This window comes from Vidua chalybeata, chromosome 6 (genome assembly GCF_026979565.1).
Source record: "Vidua chalybeata isolate OUT-0048 chromosome 6, bVidCha1 merged haplotype, whole genome shotgun sequence".
In the NCBI taxonomy this organism is placed as follows: domain Eukaryota; kingdom Metazoa; phylum Chordata; class Aves; order Passeriformes; family Viduidae; genus Vidua; species Vidua chalybeata.
The window spans coordinates 52,127,637-52,148,547 of record NC_071535.1 but is presented as its reverse complement, the minus strand read 5'-3'; the positions used below and the strand labels follow the sequence as shown (position 1 = coordinate 52,148,547).

At 34.9% G+C, this 20,911-nt stretch overlaps 1 protein-coding gene across 2 annotated transcripts in view; it reads left to right on the top strand.

The window, feature by feature from the left end:
• Positions 1-20,911, top strand: part of GAS2 (growth arrest specific 2) — an 81,618-nt gene that overhangs the window by 28,839 nt on the left and 31,868 nt on the right. For both annotated transcript variants that reach the window (XM_053945423.1, XM_053945422.1), the window contains exons 4-7: positions 862-1,003; positions 9,901-9,964; positions 14,458-14,602; positions 17,819-17,926. In XM_053945423.1, coding sequence (XP_053801398.1) covers positions 862-1,003; positions 9,901-9,964; positions 14,458-14,602; positions 17,819-17,926 — 459 coding nt within the window. The remainder of the gene's footprint in view (positions 1-861; positions 1,004-9,900; positions 9,965-14,457; positions 14,603-17,818; positions 17,927-20,911) is intronic.

Sequence of the window (20,911 nt, the reverse complement as noted above, 5' to 3'; positions counted from 1 at the left end):
AAAACAGTGTATTCAAATCAACATAAGGTCTGAATTCCTCCATGATTTAGGGATCCCTAAAGTTACATAGCAACGTTTCATTTTCTGCCTTCACTTGGCCATGTAGTACAGCTATTTTTCATTTGAGGAAAAAAAGCTTTAAGTGAGAACTAAATGCTAAGGACTTCTTTTTTATGTGTCTCAGTAAATCTACCAATGCAGGCAGCAGGATTGCTGTGGTAATTACTCTGTTTGGTACAGATATTGATGCTGTATCAGTAACATCCTTTCTGATATTGAAATCATGTAAATGGAGCTACTCTGGTACAGTGAGAGCTTGTCGCTACAGACCTTGACTTTGTACCAACTAGATTTACAGTCTTGTGTTGTGCACAGGGGACTTCTGGGTGTTGTTAAACAAGAGACAGTGACCTTTCTGAAGTGTTTGTAGTCTTTGGGCCTCAAGACCCATTCCTTTACACTATGATTATCTCCTAACATAGAACTGAAAGTAATTCACCCTTAATTGTGAGAAAATTCAGCTCCTAGTTTAAAGTTTGTCTTTATATTTTTTTTTTTTAATTCAGTGAACTGGACCAAACACTAAATCCAAAGCCTGTAGTTACTAATATTCCTAAGAAGTAGGTAATGTTGATTCAGCTCTCAACTTCATTGTGTGGACTTTTGGAAAAACTTTTTAGTTGAGAACTTCATACTGTTAAATTCACTTCTCATGCTTCTTTGCTAGGAATTCTTTAATGGCCAAGGAAATAAGCTGGTGGGAGTTACCCACCTGTGCAAAACTTGCGTAGTGACTTCATAATACTTAAGTATTGTGATAGCATGTATCATTTAGCTAAATAAAGAATTCCTGTTTTTCAGACCTTACCAGTTCGGAAAATTCCATGCAAAGCCAATGCTCCTTCAGGGTCTTTTTTTGCACGGGACAACACAGCAAATTTCTTATCCTGGTGCAGAGATGTAGGTGTGGATGATACCTGCCTGTTTGAATCAGAAGGTTTGGGTATGTATTTCTTTATTCTTTATGTAATAGTTGGTAATTTAAAATAACTTTTCCTTTGTGTTTAGCCTTGAAAGACAGAAAGATTTTTAATAGGTCCTGACTCTGAATCTGACCTTTGTATGACTATGTGAATTCTGCTGATTGTCTGTAGAATGAACAAATAAAGTACACATCACATACTACTCATTTAAGTCAATTTTAAAAGGAACTTAAATGAGAGAAAACTCTTGCTATGTTTTCTTGCTCACAAATGATTTTTCACCCTACACATACTTTTCTGAGCATGGAATGCTGTTCCTTAGTTCAATGTATAAGATTGTGCTTTTCTGTTTTGGGAAAGTAGGATCCAAATGCATGTGCAGTTCTGTCTGCAGACATTTGGCTAGTTGTGGAAATTTAATGAATTGCACAGGAGGCAAGAAGATACAAAATTTTTATGTTTCCCATGCTGACCATTTTTTTCCAGCTGGTTCCCTTGTGCAGTTCTGGACAAAAATTATCCAATACTACTGCTTCACAGTGTTTCTTGAAAATAATTGTACTGTTCAGGAAATCACTGTTCTAATACTACATAGTCTGTGTTGTTTTTACTTTTCTTTCTTCAGAGGAAATCTTATGAATCTTGACTTCACAGTTTTTTAGCCAAATGTCATGGAATGAAGAGAATCCAATGTTTGTTATCTGAAATCAGATAAAAGTGTAAAGCAGTCATAGTGACAGATCAATTTCTAAGGAAGACAAATGAACACACTATACTGAAGCTTCTTTGTTCTGTTGCTCAAAAAGCCTGTTGAAGCTCTTACTTGTGTTGTGACTGATCTATTCCTTCTTTTACAGTCTTGTTCTGCTTCTGTAGTCCAGCACAAATATTTCTGAGAGAGTTTTTCTTTTTCATTTGTCTGTTCTTTTATCCTGGGATGTTTTTTAATTACATTATTTTATATGTCTGGGAGAAAATGCTTGGCAGAGGACAGATTAGTATCTCGAAGGTGACAAATAGTAAGTTGAATATATGTATTGACTCTGTTTTGTTAATTAAATCTTTTAGATGAAATTCTTATTTGATATAGTAAATCATGTGGAAGATGAATAATTGTAGTTTCAATGATTTGAAATGGTGAAGAAGTTGGAAGTTTGCCAAGAGTCTTGTAAACACCAGGAGATGCAGACCTCCAATGCCTGAAATAGGCAGATCCACCTCTGGTTAATAGAATACTTCAAGGTATTTGAAGTTTGTATTGCTTTGGTAAGCCCAGTCATTAGCCATTGTTCCACAAATCTATTGTGCATTTTTAAGAAACTAGATCTTGTTTAGAGATGGAATTGACATAGCTGGAATATTTCCTGATAATTAATAATATTTCCTGATAATTAATTTTCACACATACACATTGCCTTGCCTGCCATAGTAAAACAGAGTGCAAATACAACAGAAAAGGTGTGTTCCAGGGGACTTCCTCTCTCAGAAAACTGAAGGGAAATACGACTGAGTGCACAAACCTGTACTCTATTTTGTTTGATTAGTAACTGATTTTCTTCACTGATAAAAAACTAGGTTCTGAGGTTTTTTTCCCTTATTGTATAATGTACTAATAGAAAAGATTTATGTTGCTTGAAATAGGATTAGGACTTGATAACATTTTGGACCCATTTTTCTGAACTTGAGAAGAAGATGGTAATCATGCCTTAAAAAAAAAAAAAAAGATAAAAACAGTAGCTATTATTCTCCTTCAGTTTAGTCATTAACTCAAAGTTTTGCTTTTTTGAGATTTTCCTAATGCATTAGAAATAATGATAAATCTTAACAGCTGCCAATCTAAAGCTTTTATGTTCCTCTCTCTCCCACAAATCACCAATGCATAGGAAGCAAAAATTCAGCAAAGGTAAGTAATATCAAAGGTTCTTTTCAAAGTAGCGAGAAATGTGTGTGAATGACATCTGTATTTGCACTGCCTCGTTGAATTCTGCATTTTTTATTATTAGTTGTGGTGAAATTATGGTTACAGAGGTAACTGTATCCATTTTTGTATTTTCTTCTGTTTTTCCTCACAGCTAATAAACTCATTAAATTGGTGTTCAGATTGTTAGTGATAAAGCAGCTTTTTTTCTATATTGGAGAACCTTATTGTATCAATGTTCTCAGTTGAGTGGATTTTTATCCTCATTTTTTTTAACTCTTATTCAGTGAGCTTTATTGCTTTATGCAAATACTGTGTTATTCAATTAAAGGCACATAGTAATATTTTCATCATGCTACTGTATCATATAAAACATCCTGAGGTCTTTTTCTGGTAAATATGCATTCTAGAATTATAAGAGGGATATTGAAGATTTAATGCACTGAAATACTTGAATGATGGGTTTATGGCACTGATTTTAAAAAAAAAGTACCAAGTATATTAGAGATCAGCAAAATGAAGTCTATACTGGCTAAGAAATTGTTAATTGTTATGGTTTCTCATTACTTAAAAATACTATCTCATTGTTATAAGTTCTGAAATTTTTGAAATCATGCAAGTATAACTGCACACAAATGCATCCATCACTCCTAACTTTTTAGCACTGAGACTCAAGTGATACAAAGGTATTCCTCACTGGAATGGAGCTGTCTCAAACAAAGACCAGAGCAGATAGGGGCAGTCCATGCCTGATGAGCATGCAGGTAAGTGTTGTTAATGGGAATCTTGAGTATTCTTAGAGGCTTGCTTCTGCAAAGGGTTAACATTTCAGGACTGATCCATGCAAGCAGGTGAGCAGACCTATTCATGTCGTTTTATTCTTGTCCTTCACTTGTGGACTAATTTAGCAATTTATGTAATAATTTAAAGTTAAGCACAGTTTCAAATGCTTTGTTGGATTTGGGCTACTCAGCTGAGCTAAACAAGGAAACAAGATTGAAGTCTTCAAAATAAATAGAAGGAAAAGTAAATAGAATGAAAAATAGAGGTGCTTGATATACTAGTAGATATGATTGTGCTATCTAATCACTAGTTACTTTAAATATCATTGGAAGAGAAAGCTCAAAATTTTGAAGACTTGTACTGCTAATTTGTTGGTAGTCTATAATATAATGTAGTTTGTGTTGCTGAATGTTATCATGCTTTAACATAGGTTAAAATGAGAACAAATTGGAAACAGAGTTTCCTGTTAAGATTTGTAATACAGTCAGAGCTGACTGGTAGCAATTTATCTCTAAGTGCAGAGGCATGGCAGGAAAGTCTCCGAGTTAATGCCTTTGCAAAGAAAAGGTGGCTGGGATACCTGATGTAAGAGCTACAGCTCACTCATGAACTTCTGTAAGAATTATAGCAACGCAGTACGTAGGGATAATCTTGAGTGCTGCAAAATAGAGGGACACCGTGTGTGCTCCCTGCACTCATTGCCAAATTTAGCATGCTTATCATATTTTTTACTTTTAGTGTATTTAAAGAAGGAAACAGCTTTGTTAATACCAAAAATTATGATCCAAAATCCAAATTTTGATCATCTGTGCAAATCTTGAGGTACAGTGTCATTGAATGGTCTTCTTAGATGTATTAGACTATGTGGGACTCTGAACATGATGTGCCAACTCCTCACTGAGCAGTGTGAGGATATTAATACTGCCTTTAACTCCTCTGTTCCCATAAATATACTTTGTGAACTCCCCTGTAGGGAATAGCCCCTGCAGGCTTTAGGGTGGCAGATCCCCACAGCTCTGGTAATTTTCTTTATGGAAGATAGGTGGAGATATTTGTAATTTTGCTCATGCCTAAAGAGTGTAATACTCAAAGAAAACTCTTCTTGGATTTTCTATGATTGCTTTAGTTCAGTGAACATAAAGCATAAGTTCTGAACTCTTTGTGGTAATGGAGTGTTGTTGGATGATTATAGGATTTGGAACCAATGAATATTCTGCATCTCTTCCATGATAAAGTCTACCCGGCAAGAAAAGGGTTTGCCACTGAGTGTGCCAGCATGCTGATATGTCATCTGCTTTGGGAGTTGTTGGATGCTGTTGATGGTTAATGTTTTGTGCTTGTACATTCTATGCACCTCTACACACAGTATGTGACATGGACTTCTTTTGATGCAACTAATTGATTTGAGTTTCATGGACAGGTTTCCTAAATAAATGCATGTCGTATTTTAGTGGAAATAGTAAACTGAAACACAAACACCTCTGATCTCTCTTCTAACATTGTTGGTTTAAAGGTTATTTTAAAAAATACTCAAATGTTGCTTGCTTTAAAATATACATAGGGAAGATTATTTTTTAAATTATTACTGTAGTTTATCTGATTTCAAGATGCAAGTTTTTTCTGTTCTTTTATACTGAAATATCTACATATTATAACATCATGTTAAAATTCACTTGAAGTTGCATCAGAACAAGATTTTGTCCCATCTTTCACAATTCTTTACTAAACTACTCATAATATTAGTGAATATGTCTCATTTTGAGGACTATAGAAGCATCCTAGACTCTTTGTTGTTACCACTGGATTTGCATGTTAAACTAATGAACTTCAGTAAATTATTAGTGTTCAGATGACTCTGTATCCCTTCTACATTAATTCTTTACTATCCTTAGATCTAGTATATTTGACACCTTAATTGTTTTGAGATTTCCATAAGTGATTGATCTGAATGGGGTAGGGCATGTAGGGGAAGCACAAGTATGTCATAGCATAACTCTGATGCAAAAGCAAGGATAAGTTTGTTATAAGTTAACAGGGTGTTGACAAAACAATATTGGGTGGGGTTTTTTTTTAAGAACAAAAAGTCTTCTGTAAGATCACAATAAAAATTAAAGGAAAATGTGAGAGACAATAGGAAGAAGGAGGAAAGGACCATCCTTTTGGAAAACTTTCCCTAAACTAGTGTGAGTTCTGATGGCAATTGGAAGCCTGTGATAATAAGGCACTTGGTAAAATTCTTTGCTTCTAGTGGGATAAGAAATGCATTAGAAACAGAAATATTATTTACTTTTTATGAGTCAACTATGCCTGATATCTTAATCTTTAAAACAAAAAAAAAGTTTATGTTAGAAGGAAGACTGACTTCATTAAAAATGGTTTATAAAAGTGTTAGGAGCCAAGATTTGAAACTTGGTAGGAAGTTGTGGGAATTTTATTTCTGCATTGTGATTCTACTAATTTAAAACAAACACAAAACCACAAACAGAATAAAAAAACTGAATGTTGTTGTGAACTTTCAGTTTAAACCTGTTCAGTAAACACATGGACTGCATGTGCATTGTGTGTTCTGTGTCCTCACAGTCACAGGCTCTAATAATGCTGAAAGCAGAGGCTGCTCCTCCTCTGCTTCTCCTGGTAGCATCCAGGCACTGAGGTAAGGACCTCTGAGGAAGCACAAAGGTTGAGTGAACAAAAGAGGAATACCTGTAAAAAAGAGAATGGGACAGCAACAAGATGGGAGCAGTGTGAAGAAATGTTATTGCCAGAGAGAAGCAAGGATGAAAACTTCCAGGAACTGAAAAGGAATTATTGTCAACAAAGAGTGGCTGGAGGTAGCATGCAAAGATGCAAGCAATGAGGATGGCAAATAAGAAGCATTTAAAGAGATGAGATGAAAAGTGAAAAGGCAGGACACCTAAAATAAGCCAGACTTGTTTGCACTATTTCTTTATCTTCCCATTGCGTTCTTGTCAAGCAAATGCCATCAGTGAAATTCTCTAGAAAGATGGATATTCCCATTCATTTTATGCAGTGGATCTGCATAAAATAACATTTATTGGTCTCTGAAGTCCCCAAATACATATGCTATATAGTCCTCAGGAATGCTATTCTTTTCTTGTTAGAAGCACTGTCTTATGAGATGACCTGATGTTTGTTTTTGTGGTTGGTTATTGCCTGCACACATCTTCATCCTCTAACAATGATGTCACTCTGCCACATTGTTCAGTGTGAAATGCATGAAATGTGTCTAGATTATATTGAGTCAGACTTGCTAAAGGTCTATGAATTTTGTTTGGGTAGATAATTTTTTTACTTTTTAAATCAAATTTTCTTCTAGCTATATTTATGGATCCTTTTGGAAATAGTGGTAGTTGAACCTCTCTTTTTCTTCCATTCCAAAGTCATTCAGATGTACATATGTATGAATTGCAATTTACTTGGTTTGACTATTCCAAACTCAGTTTATTCCATTTATATTTTGGGGTATGCCTTAGTTCTTAAAATCAAGTTTTATTTTGGGGCTGTCAAAATCAGTTTAAAACCAAAACAGCAGAATACACTTCTAGGATCATGAATGTAACACTTTAAAAATACTGATTACTAGTAAAGGTAAATATTTAATGTAATTACTATATTGTGGGAAGGAAGACTATTGAAAATAGCTGAATGTCCAAGTGTTCATAATTTATACTCTTAGTAACAGATGGCTGAAGAATAAATATATTTTTCCTAGTGCAGTGCCTGTTTAGTTTTCATGCTCTGCAGTTTCACTTGTGGAAATATATTTGGATAAGATTAGAGGACAAATGTATACCTCTCAAAGGGCTACACAGACACTAGGAAAAGATATTGGGATGAGCATTCTACTCCCACCACTTACACTTATTCATATCCGTGGAGCTGCAAGTTGAAGTCACGGAGGCTGGAGGTCTATCTCGGGCATTAGTTACCTAGAGATGTTCCAGTCTCTTTTGGGTCTCATACATACACAGAGCAAAGTAATTGCTTTCAGAGCTTTAACTAGACATTAAAATATCTTTTTCAGGTATGGTATTTTTTCTTCATGCATTTAAGTTAGGTGAGTCTTTAGATTACCAAAAGTTTATGTAGCTGATGTCTTGACCTTAACTCATTAAAAACAAATTTATTTTGATGTTATTCAGGTTTTTTCTGATTTATATAAAGAGTCACACAATTACTTTTTGGTCTCAATTCAATCTGAAGTGTAAGGTGCAAATTTTTTTAATATTGTGGAAATTTTTAAAACCTGATTTTTACTTACAATAACATGAGGGCTTTACTCTAGTAGGTATTTCTGAAGAGTAATTATGTACTCATAATTACTATCTTCTCTATTCTTCTATTTTTCCTTTCATCTTCTTGAAGTTTTAGGGAGTTGATTATACAAACAGCCACAGACCTTTCTTGATTTATTGATTTGGATTTTTGCTTATATGCTTTGCTGAACTTCTTTACCAAACATTACCTATTCTGAATCGTGGAGGAAAAAAATACATTGGTTTGTGGTGGTGTTTCATAATTGTTATAACTTGCCTCTGAAGGCAAGGGTAACTGAGGTTCTTGCTAATGAAGAAGATGCAGGTGAGAGTGAACAACACTGAGTGAATAGACTAGTGTTTTTATATATATATATATATGGCAGGTTTATTTTAGATCAATTTAGTTGCAATGGAAAGGAGGTATGTAGCCATTTTGGCTATTATCATCTATAGAAATGCAGCAAAGTATGAAGATACCACTTAAGAAAATACAGAAGGAAAAGAGAGAAAGGATAAGAACAGAGAGTGAAGTGAGACTTAATTGTTGCAATTTCAATGTCTGCTGTTTAAAGTGATGGTCACAGTCTTGATCTGTTGAGGGTGGGGTAAGCCCATGAAACACCAGGTTCAGTGGGTTAAAATACAGTCAGGTTCAGGTGACAACATCCAGGATACCACCCCTGAGGCGAGGGTGTTGCATGGTCTGTTCCAACACTGTGGATCAGGTGCAGTCCTCTGGTGGAAAGCCTCAGAAATTAGTCTGGGCACGTTTTGGAGGACTTTGATGGTTTGTGACACCTAAAGCATGACAGGTGCCCATCACATCAGCATAGCTGAACCAGTTATGTCCCATCAGAAGTGATTTATGCCTTCCAGCCCATGTGAGTGTCCCAATACCTTCCATGGAGGGGAGTTTTACACCTCAGCCAGTTATGTAAGGGAGGACATTGCCATGATAAAAAGCACTATTCCACTTTGTAGAATCTGCTTCTTATGAGTCTTTTCCCTTATTTGGCTCAAAACCCAGTTTGTTGCTAAACAGAATTTGGTTTGTCATGGTCATCCTCTGGTGGTGGGTGCGCACCACCTCTGTGCCTGGACTGCTCTTACACCGTTGAGATATTTCACCACCACACACCCAAAAACTCTCCCCCTCTCTTTCCAATAAGGAGTGCAAACCTGGCCTCAGCAAAGCACCTGCTGCTTTTGCAAATGGATGGTTGGGACATTAACCCCTAACATTTCAATCTCTCACAATAATGAGATGATCATACTGTGTCACAGCTACTTCTGAATCATAAAAAAACCTATTCTGTGTGGGATCCAGGCATGCAGACTTGCATTATATGTATGTATGTATAAAGAAGAAACTCTTTTTTGTCTGTTTGGGATTTTTATATTGTGAAGAACTGATTCCTAAAGCATTCTAGTTTCATATTTACTTTAAGAGTAGATGTGAAAAAAAATTCAGGACCAAATTTATAGTGAGGTACGTCTTTGTTAATGCAACATTCTTATTTTTTAAAATTAAATTGGCTAAGAAAAATAGTGATCTAAAGGATATGTATTCTCTTAGTTTGTAGAAAGGAAAGTATCACTCTAATGTTATCAATTTTGACTTTCTACAAATTAAAGTGTTGTGCCAGATCTCTTGATTATTTTTAAATAGTTATTAACTGTTTGCAGATTACCAATTACCCCAAATAATTATTCAGTGATTTAGATAATTAAATGGAGCTTCTGAACTGTCTGAACTCTGAGAACCACTCATCAATCCCATCCTTTTTATTCCAATAAAACCCTACTGCAAGCCAAAGAAAACAAATGTTTGTCGGAGTCAAGAGGAACAGATGATGATTAGGTTCCATTCCACCACTAAGATCTTTAAAATAGCTTTTATATATCAATGTTTTCCATCTTCATTTTGCTTTTCTAGTACTCCACAAGCAACCAAGAGAAGTGTGCCTTTGTTTGCTGGAACTTGGAAGAATTGCAGCAAAGTAGGTGAAAATATTTAAAGACTGTTGAAATATTTGCATTCTTGACAGCAGGTGCTATTGACAGACATATTAAATCAGCACATCTCAAGCTAACTTTTGTGCTAATTAAGTTCAAATAGAATGTTTGTCTTGATGTCACTCTTGAAGGCAGTTGTTAACAAATATTACAAAATATCAATACCTCAGTGAAGATATTTGTAGGCTATCCTATTAGGAGAGGAAGGATTTGAAAATTTTTTTTTCTATAAAGTTTTGAGCTGTTTCTCCTTCTAAAGTCAGATGTCTCTATAAACAACTGCAATTTAATGAAGTTTATTGATAATATAATAAGATGATCTTCACATGATCTAAATCTGCCCAAGATGATTTTTGCTGTGCTGGACCTTCAGTATATTGTAATGATATCTTTGACATCAAGACAAAGACTTTTGCTAAGCAATCAAAATTACAGTAACTAGAATGTGATTTTTTCCCCTTTTTACAGATGTAGATTTAACTAGCATAGTGCATAAGATTTACTGCTGCCCAGTCTTTGCCCAACTGCAAATGTAAATTGCAGTTGCATTCATTAATGTGTGTAAAATAGCAAGTACCTTGCTATTCAGATAGTTTCATTAATTTCAGAAGAATTCCTTGTGGTAACAATCAAGGCGAGGGAGACCCCTATTTATTCCTAGTTTAAGATTGGCTGTATTGGCTGTATTAAAATTGCATCATGTGTATTCATATTTTGTGAACGAACTCACATGGAAAACTAGAAATTTGTCTTATGGTCAAGTTTCAGAAAAACCCTTGCTGTCAGTGGAAGCTTGCATAGGAACAGCAATGATCAAAAAAAATAGTGATTTCAGGTTTTCAGTTATTTTGTTATCTCTAGAACTTGTGTTCAAATGGCAAATTGTTTTAACTTCCCACAAAAAAGAAAGTATTTTGATCTGCAAGTGCATAACAAAAATAATTTTAATGAATCTTAATTTACCTGGGCAAACAAACTGTGCTTTCAAGACCAGCTTGGCGATAGATCTACCAGCACCCAAAACCCCTATGCCTGGGGCATAACTGTCAGGGGTATCTGCCCTGTTGGATACTATATCATAACCAACTTCCTCAGGTAATGCATGGTTGTGGTTAGGCAGTGTTGGACTCTGCTAAAGTTGGTTGAGTTAGATTAATCTCATTTTGCAGTGAGATTTGATGACTCAATAGATCTACAAGGGAATGAAAATAGAACCTTATCCTTTATATTTGTCTTAAGCTTCCACGTCTCAGATGCTTTCTGTTCCAGACATGAAAAGAAGTACTGAACAAATAAATAAGCCATGCTGTCATTTATTATGCATATCTATCCCTTTACCCTTAGAATATTTGTATTGTATTTTTATTTATAATGCATGAATATTACCATATATCATTAATGATTATTTTATATATTTTGTTTCTGTATTTATGTTTCTTTATTTTAATTTTATTTATAGCTTAGGGGTCAAACAACATGTCTGTCTACTTTTCCCCACTCTAGTATCTCTTCAAAACAAACAAATCCCCATTTATAATCTTGTGCACTTCCAAGGTACACAAAAACTGAACTGGAATGTCAGGTTAATAAAATTGAAAACTAAATATATGATGCCTGTTTTGCCTGAGCTGTGGTAAATTAGAACTTTATGGGAAAGGAGAATTGATAATTGCTGCCTTTAAGTGTAGGAAAGAGCCCATTAAAATGAGGCTGCTGTGCTGCTTCAAACAAGAGTGAAGTCAGATGTATGCTTTGTAAAGCAAACCAGGTCTCTTTGCAGTCTTAGGGATCTGCTTTCCGGAACAGGAGCTGTAGAGATCTTTGAAACAAAGTGACTCTGTTTTTAAAGAAGAAAATGTGTAAGAGACACTGAGTAATTTTAGAAGCAGAAAGATATGTTCAAAGTGGCTTACTCATCACAAGGGCTCAGCCTTTGGCACACTTTGCCCAGCTAGATTACTGTTAGTCTTCAGGTCTGTAACTCCCAAAAGTCAACCTAAGCTTTTTTATTTAATGAAAATGGACTTGTGATTGAGACACAAGTGGGGAAGAATGAGGATTGCTTGAGGAGGAGTTAAATTGAGCTCTGTTCTGCTGAACTTGAACTTGTATTCAACAGATACTGTCTGGAGGAGGGGAGACAGGTGATCATTTACCTTTGCTTTGGTAATGCTTTTAACACGTTATCTCAGTGTCCTCTTAGACAAATTAGGGGCAGGTGGTCTTGATGAATGGACTGCACATTGAGTGGGAAACTGGTGTGACCACTTGGCTCAAACAGTGGCAGTTCAAAGATATTAATAAAAATACAATTGCCTGATAAATCATCCTGAATTTCAGCTTTTTATGAAAACAAGATTCTGAGATCGTCTGCAAAACTTCAATAGTTAAAATGAGGCCTTGTGTCACTGGCAGATGTTATGTCAATACAGTGAGATTTATGAGAGAGGGAAGTGTCCTACAGGGTGGAATTTACCTCTGGAAATGAACAAGACTATTGCAGTGGGTTACACAGGTCCAACATTCTCGTAAGTATTTGAAAGTCAGTGATTATACAATGGAAAACGGCTAAATTATTTTTTTCGCACAAAGGATGAAGTTCTTGCGTTACTGTTAAACTCTGCAGGGTTAAACAACCCTCACAGGTCTTTTGGAATTACTGTTGAGCAGTTTCAATGTCTTTCTGCTATTGTATTCAATTTTACCTTGATAAAAATGGAAAGTGGTGCTCTAAGAAGTCTAACAGAGATCATGTTACAGTCCAGTGCTGCTTCTTGTGTAGTTATGAGAAGCCAGGCTAGAAAGGAGCAGAAAAGGAAATGCTCAGCATACCTTCCCAGAATTTGCACCTCTACCCCTCTCAGAAAAGATGTGGCTTTTTACAATTTCAGCTTTCCAGCAACTTTGCTTTGGGTTCATACATCATGTGGGGAAAAAAAGTGTGTGTGTTTGTTTGATTGCTGATTTATTTTTCAACTGTTCATCTGAGGAATTCATAATACTGGAAATACAGGAAACTTTAAAAATCTGTCACAAAGACAAAATTTAGAAACTATGAATAGTAGAAGCAAAGAAGCAACATTTCTTACAGTGGAAGAGTTTTATTTGATGAGTAAGGCTGTATGCAGAAGGAGGCTTAGAGCCCACTGGGAATTACATGATTTACAGCCTGTCAGCATCTGCAGACAGACAGGAAGCAAAGAGGTTGTATATAAGTGCTTGCTTCAATGTTGGCTGACTTTTCATTATGTAGACTGCACCAGTTAGAAGCCAATACAAGCACAGATTTGGTTCTTCGTTTGCTTTCTATTAATTTACTAGGCAGTAGTATGACTAAATTAAACATTATCAGAAAAACGCAAAAGCTAGTATGTGTGCTTACATCTTTTCTCTGTGCACTTCTAAGATCATTATGGTATTTAGCTTTAATTTTCATGATATGTATTTGTTACTGCTGGATATTTTAGTGTCCAGGTCTTTATCTAGATAAGTCAGTATAGTTCTGCATCTAGACTGTGGACTTTCCTGCTACAGAAAAAAAATATAATTTCATTTGTGCAAGTAGTTTGCTATGAGAAGTCTACCTGGCTTGATAACTTTTCCAAGCTGAAGTCATTCTCTGAAGAAGGAACTCTGTGTGTTTTTCTGGGGTTTGTTCAGTGTTGGCAGATAAGAAAACAGAGGGGATTATTGATAATTAGGAAAATGGGATGCACTTTTAGGCTTTTAACTTCTGTCCAAGCTCTGCTGCTTGCTGTGAGATACTGACTCAATCACTTCCCATAAAGCTTTCAGAAGATCTTTAAAAAAGAACCTTGCTTTCAAGTGCTCTGGTTTGAGTTTATCCATGATGAAGTTGCATGTATTTTGTTCTAGCTGGAGCTACAAGTGTGTTGCCACTGTAAACAAAGATCTGAAGACTGGTGTCAAAAATCAATTAGTAGAAACACTAACCACTTCTGAAGAGTAGTGGCCATGTCTCGGTTTACTTATCTATAAATTCAGTGCAATAGCTGAAACCAGGAAAGCCCTTAATCCCTTTGCATTTGTATTTCTTCAGAAAATACTAACATGAAATGTAAGTTGTTAAGTAATTTGAAAAGATGCTGTTTGGGAACAAAAAAATAAAATAGAAAAAAGTGCAAATGTACTGAACTTGACTCTGTCCTGCATGATTGCAATTTTTGAGGTCTAGTGTTGTTCATAAATTATTCACCAACATATATGATATCAGACAGAGAAACTGAAAAAGTACCTGTATTTCCTGTAAATTTGATTAACTGAGAGACTGCATCTAAATTACTTTTCTGTTAATTTGAAATTATGGCAGTATGGGTTGGTGTATTTTAAACATGTTTATTAATGTGTGTATCATTCTGTTACTGCACACAAAGTAGAAATTCTTTCCACTGTTTTGTTTTAAAATATATAATAATTTATATGGACTAGTAATTTATTATTTGCATGTTTCCAAAAGGTGTGGGGTGGAACCTCCTGGATTAATAAAATTGGAAAAAGAGATTGAACAAGAGGAAACACTTTCAGCTCCCCTTCCATCTCCTTCACCATCACCCACAAAGTCTCCTGGGAAAAAGAGCACAGGGAAACTGTTGGATGATGCTGTAAGTTGTGGGAGGAAGCTTCTTCCTATCTTATTGATTCTGATACGCGCTTAGTTGCAAAATGCACACAAAGTCTAGCATCTAGGTTTAACGCCTCACTCTATTTTAAACATTTGTAGACTTATAGAGTTATTTGGTTTTTGACCATAATTATTTATGTCTGAAGCTTAGAAAAAAAAAATAGTCACACTGTGTAGGAGCTCTGCAGCTTAGCTTAGCTTTGTGCTTAGGGCCACATTCCCTTCTTATTACTCTTTTACTCCTTATTCACCAACTCCCACTTGGTGCTTTGTGTGAGGAAGGACTGAGTCAGGACAAGATTTGGCTCATACTGACTTGTACTGAATGTTAAACACTTCTGAGATATTTCAGCTTAATTTTTATGCTGTTCTGCATGATTCTCACATAGTAAAAAAACAAGTATTGTTTTCCTCATTGTTAGAATCTTGCTTTGAATTTCATTAAACTTGTTGCAGCATATTGAGTGTTCATGTTTCTGGTGCAAACCTACAGGGGTTTCATTTGAAATAGCTGGAATCAGATGAAAAGGACACATTTTGAGGCCATGAAGAGGTTAAACGGGAAAAGTACAAATCTAGCCTGTAAAAAGAAGCAGTTACCATAGTAACTACTACATTGCAAGGTAGATGTGCCACCTGGGAGTTACAAAGCACTTCTTGAAAAATCCATGTGCCACTTTCCTGTTACAAAGAGCAGATGGAATATAATGTTCCTTCATTTCATTGAAACACTTTTTTTATTTGATGACTATAATTACATTTAAAATTTTCTGGTTTGTATTTCTTCCTTAACTTTGCAAAAGCATTTGTGTTTCAAAAGAATTGAGAAAGAACAGTTATCTGTAGAAGGAGGCTAGTGACTGCATATCTTGTAGAAATTGAACAGATAGAATGTAGGTTTTCTCTAACCACCTCCTTTAATTTAGAAAGCAGTATGGATAGAAACAGAATGGAATTCATCCAGCTAGAGTCCTGACCTGCACTGCCCCAGACACTCACACCATAAAATAGCAGCAGTTTCTCATATAGTCCAGACTTAAAATAAAATAGAATATAATTCCTCCCTCTGCTTCATTATTTGATTTCCAAATTCCACTCAATACTTCTGTGTTCTTTGGGACAATAAGGCAATGGAACCCACAACAGCAGGATCAGCAGTGAAGATCTTATCCTCTGTTTTACACCAGAATAGATCTGTTGGCTTTCATTCTCCACAGGCAGAAGATGGGTCTATTTTGCTTACACAGTTCAAAACAACTTTGAACTTGTTTAGGCCCAGTTACTCTGGGTTCTTGATTCCTTATATAAGCTCTAGTGGACGAAGCATTAAGTTCCTACTACCCATTTTCAGCTATCAGGGTGATAATGCCATAGGATATTATGTCAGGAATCCCTCATTATTTAACAGTTTTCAGAGGGCCATTGCCAAAAGGCTTCCTAGGCATGATTCCAGTCTTGGTACCACCTTCTAAGAAATACAGGAATACACTTTTTTCATCCTCAGCAACCTGCACTTGTATTTAAGTCATCAGCCACTGATTTCATGTAAGTTATTCCTATAGTACATTAACTATCTAAATAGTTTGTTCACCAGAAATGGAGGCTAAGTCTCATCCATGTTGATAAAAATAATTTGAGTAACTGATCTTAAAATTCAAAACTTGATTCATTCAAACTGAGGACATCTCATCCGATACTTGAGAAATACTTTTTGTGTGTAAAATACACATAGAGTTCCTCTGTTAAGTTTATTTTAGTTATTTTTCTTCATAAAAATATTATGCCCTGATTAAAAATAAATAAGTCTTAAGAATACTTATCAAAAACCCTCCGCAGGGTGATGAAGTTATTCAGATAAAGCATTGAACCATTTCAGAAATAATTGGAAAACCTTTAAATCACTCAACAGAGCTAGTTTCAAAAGTATAGAAACAATAATTGGTTGCCTTATAAGTTCTTTCTGGCATATTTAACATACTGTAAATTAATACTTAAAGCAGATCTGAAAAACATTTGTACTTCAAAAGCCTTATCTATTCATGATAAACAAAACACTCATTAGAGTGCTACAGCTTTGGCCAAGCATCTTTTCTTTTTATGAAACAATTTAAGACTTTAATTTGTTAGCTATTCAGAAAATATCCTTTCCTGGGCTTCTGACCATTTTTACAGGCACTGGTTTACAAATGGGATATGAAAAAGTCTTTGGAATATTGTTTGAAGTGGACAAATGTCTACAGGTTCCTCTGGCATTTTGCATTGTTTGATGCTGACATTCTAGGTACATATTTTGTCCAAGTATACCACAGTGTATGAAAATGCTGCACTTATTCTTGCTGTTCCTATGCACAAGTGCAATTTGATTGTCAAGGAAGAGTTTCGCAGCCAGATCTGCTCTTTTGATATTGATCCCTTTGCTACTTTCCCATCATTGAAGAGTACAAAATGTACTTTTACTAAACGTCACTGTCTTTGGTAGCACATGCCAGAGCAAGGAGGCCAAAGTCAAGCTGATGCAATTAATAACATGCAGAAAAGTGGTTTTCATCTGTTTTTTCTCAGCCCTTATTTTTTGGGGTTATGTAGATAAGTTTGGCAGTGATAGTGTTCTTGAGGTCCCTTTAAATTAACTTCCATTGAACTAGCCCTAACAAGGAGAACATCAAATGGCAGTTGAAACTACTGAGGAATGTCTTGGCATTAATTTTTAATCATGTCACAGTATTTTCTGTATGCTTTTTTCCTAAGGTGTTTGTGCACAATTTTAAAGAGGCAGAGCCTCTTACTGGTAAGGAAGATACCTCTATATTTATATATATTTAGAAGGCAGGATGCGTCTTATGACATCTTCATTTTGCCTGTTAGCTGTATTAGCACTTTGACCTGACTAACCATAAAATACTGAGAATACAGTTACAAAAGTTTGATGCTAAACTCCATGTAACAGACTGCTTGACTTCAGATAAAGAGTGCAAATTTGATGCTGAACTATGTAACATTTTAAACTCAGCTACTAAATCATTGCTATTGGAAGCACCATAGGGGGCTTTCTGGGGTTACAGAAATGTTAAGCAAAACCAAGAAAAATGTAATAAATTAAGACTTATATTAAATGATACATTATGACAAGAGTCTTATTGAATGTTTTGCTATCCATGCTATTTTAAACAGTTCCTATTAATAACTTGTTTTATAGGTTAAACACATTTCTGAAGATCCACCTTGTAAATGCCCTAATAAGTTCTGTGTGGAGCGTCTTTCACAGGGAAGATACAGAGTTGGAGAGAAGATCCTTTTTATTAGGGTAAAGATTTTATTTTCACTTTTGTATTTTTACTTTGTTTTTTTTTTTACTGCTACCTTCTACTTTGAAAATTACATCACTGATTAACAGGAAAAAATATTATCTGGTTAACCAGCACTGACTCATTTTTATGACACCGTTGGAGAATAAATAACCTACAGTGTGATAACTGACCCAAGGAATTATTACTATGTGATAAATATCCTTCTGACTTTAGGTCATTGAATTTGCTCTCTCTTTAATTCAATTGCAACAAAAAAAAAAAAAAAAAGTCTTCAGAAATAGACCTGGTGACTTCTCAGTTTGGCTTGAAAGAATATCCACTGCATTAAAGCAGCCTTTCTCCCACTCTGTTTTGACTGATATTGTCTAACTGGTCAGGAAACAGATCAAAGGCTTCATGATCTTTGAATTGCCAAGTCATGACTAAGATATATTGCTAAAGCAGCATGAGGAAACCAATAAAATCCACAGTATGTCATTTGATTAACAGATATTTCCAAACCTAGAGTTGTATTTCAGACTTTGTATGTAGATTATTAACTCCCATAGCACAAAGTTAATCAATATCAATATTTGCTACCACTATTATATGGCTGAAATTAGCACATCTATACTTTCAAAGATTAGTTCTTCTGATCCACTTAATCTTCTCTATATATGGCTATGGTAATAATAATTGAAAATACGCTAATCTTGTTATTCTGTAGTTGTATGTTGAGAATTTGATTCATACTACACTTCTTTCCATCTTCCTCTCCACATGCACTATTCTTGAGTCATGACTTGACAAAATGATAGGTCTTACTCTGAAATGACTGTTATCCCTATTTTGCTAAAGGCACATAACTGTTACCTAATAAAACTGAGCACATGTAAACAGAAGAAGTCAGAGGGACTCCTTATCTGCAGAAGTCAAGTTCCTGGTTCAACAAAATACCAGAGCACTTATTCAGTCATAAACTTCTGCTTTATATAACTTACAATGAAGTCAATGAAGCCAGATAAGGACTTGGGGTTTCTCGGGAGTGTGAAGTTGGGAACATGTAGAAGTACTGTGCTGAATAAGTACTGAGAACTCCTAATTAATTCAGTAATAGGTCATAAAGGAGAAGAAATAAGGGATTTGTTAAATCTAACAGATAGTTTGAGATTCAACATGCTAGTATAAAGGATTAATAGCTTTTCTGATTTGCAGCCAGTGAGAGCCTTTTTTTTATTCTGCAGTGTATTTAGGTAATAGCTTTATTACTACTTTCAAACCACTTTGAAGAAGGTAATAATTATTAACCAAAGACCTCAGTAATCTGGCACAGTTTAACATTTACATTTTCTTCCTTTTGGTTTTCCTTTTTAAAACAGTATCAAAATATTTTTAATCTTTTTGTTTTAAGAAACTTGAGTTCTGCCAGAATGGTGAGTGTCAAATTCCTTTTTGCTGGCTTCTTTATTATGCAACCTAGTCCAAGCCAGATTTCATTCCAAGTTTGCAAACAAAAATCCCTTTTCATATCACACTACTGCATTCCAAGTTGAATTGTGAAAAAAAATAACAGTAATATAGATTAGGTATTAAACAGCAGTATTAAAGATCATTCCTACAAAACTTATATCAATGGAAACTTGCCATGCATTTCAGTGGGAACAAGTTCATTTTCCTAGGTTTTAAAAGTCAGTTGTCTTTTGGTTCTGGTTGGTTTAAACTTCATTTTGGAACACTTCACTGGATCACAGTAAGTTTTTACTCTTCACTCTACATGTTCTTGAGTACATAACTAGATATATTAGCCTTTCTTTGGAATCCTTTGGACAGTTGTGAAAAAGCAGATTTAAGGTGTGTAGCTGATTTTTAATTTTGTTGGTATTTGGCACCGAATTTGATGCCACTGAGGTAGTTCCTCCTAGGCTGTATGTTCTTTACACAGCGTAACACAACCAAATACATGCCATTTGTTTACAACCCAAAGTGTTCTAGTTGAATGGAGATCAACAGTTTCTTTATTTTAAGATGGCATAGTATATCCACTACTGTGTTACCCTATTAGCTCTTTCCAGTAACCTCTATAGAATTTAAAACCTCTATCATTTCAGTAATGCTGCAAGTATGCCATGTGGTAAGAGTTAACTCCTATTAATTGATGGCTAAAATTATTTTTTCAGAAATTATTTAATAATATCTGCAAGTTCTGTTAGGGAAAAAAACCCAAAACCAGCATTCAAACCAGAAGAGAAAGTATCCCACGTTCCTCTTTTTATTAATTTGTATCTATATATGATATAAGTGAACAAGGAATAGCAGAGCAAAATAAAACATGGCAGAGCATAGATTTCATGTAAAAAATCACAGAAACAAAGTACATGTGTCAATTTAAAGTAATTCTAAGGAAAGGGAACATGTAGCAAAAAATGGTCCCATTAAAATTAATTTTTTTCTTTTAACGTGGGAAAATATTGCAATTCCTAATAGAAGTTTTAAATCCATGAATTAAGGGAAATGATGACACTTCATAAAAACATTAAGATATTTAAATCTTAATAAAATTGCATGCCCCAAAAGCAGTTTTTTATGCATGAAGTGTTTCCCTAGTGCATAAACTGAATATGATTAAAATAATGCTGTGGTGGCTTAGATGCTAAAAATTTATGTTCTATAAAAATTTATCTGCTTGTAGATTCTTTTTCCTTCCTTCCAAGTAGGAACAATTCTAAATTCCACTTCCACAGAAAAGACGGAAGACATGTTTTACAGTAATGGATTATATTAACAAGTTGAAAAAAATGGCCAGTTCATTTAAAATTGAAACATTGGTTTACAATTAGTGGGATCTCTGTATGTGTACAACATACAATTAATCATTTGCTTCTTCACTCTCCTACCATCTTACCATTATGCCTTAATCTTTCAGAATGGAACTGAATTAATAAACCTATTTTTAAAAAACAAAGAATAACGAGTAATGAAAACTTGTACAAATGTTCAGTTTA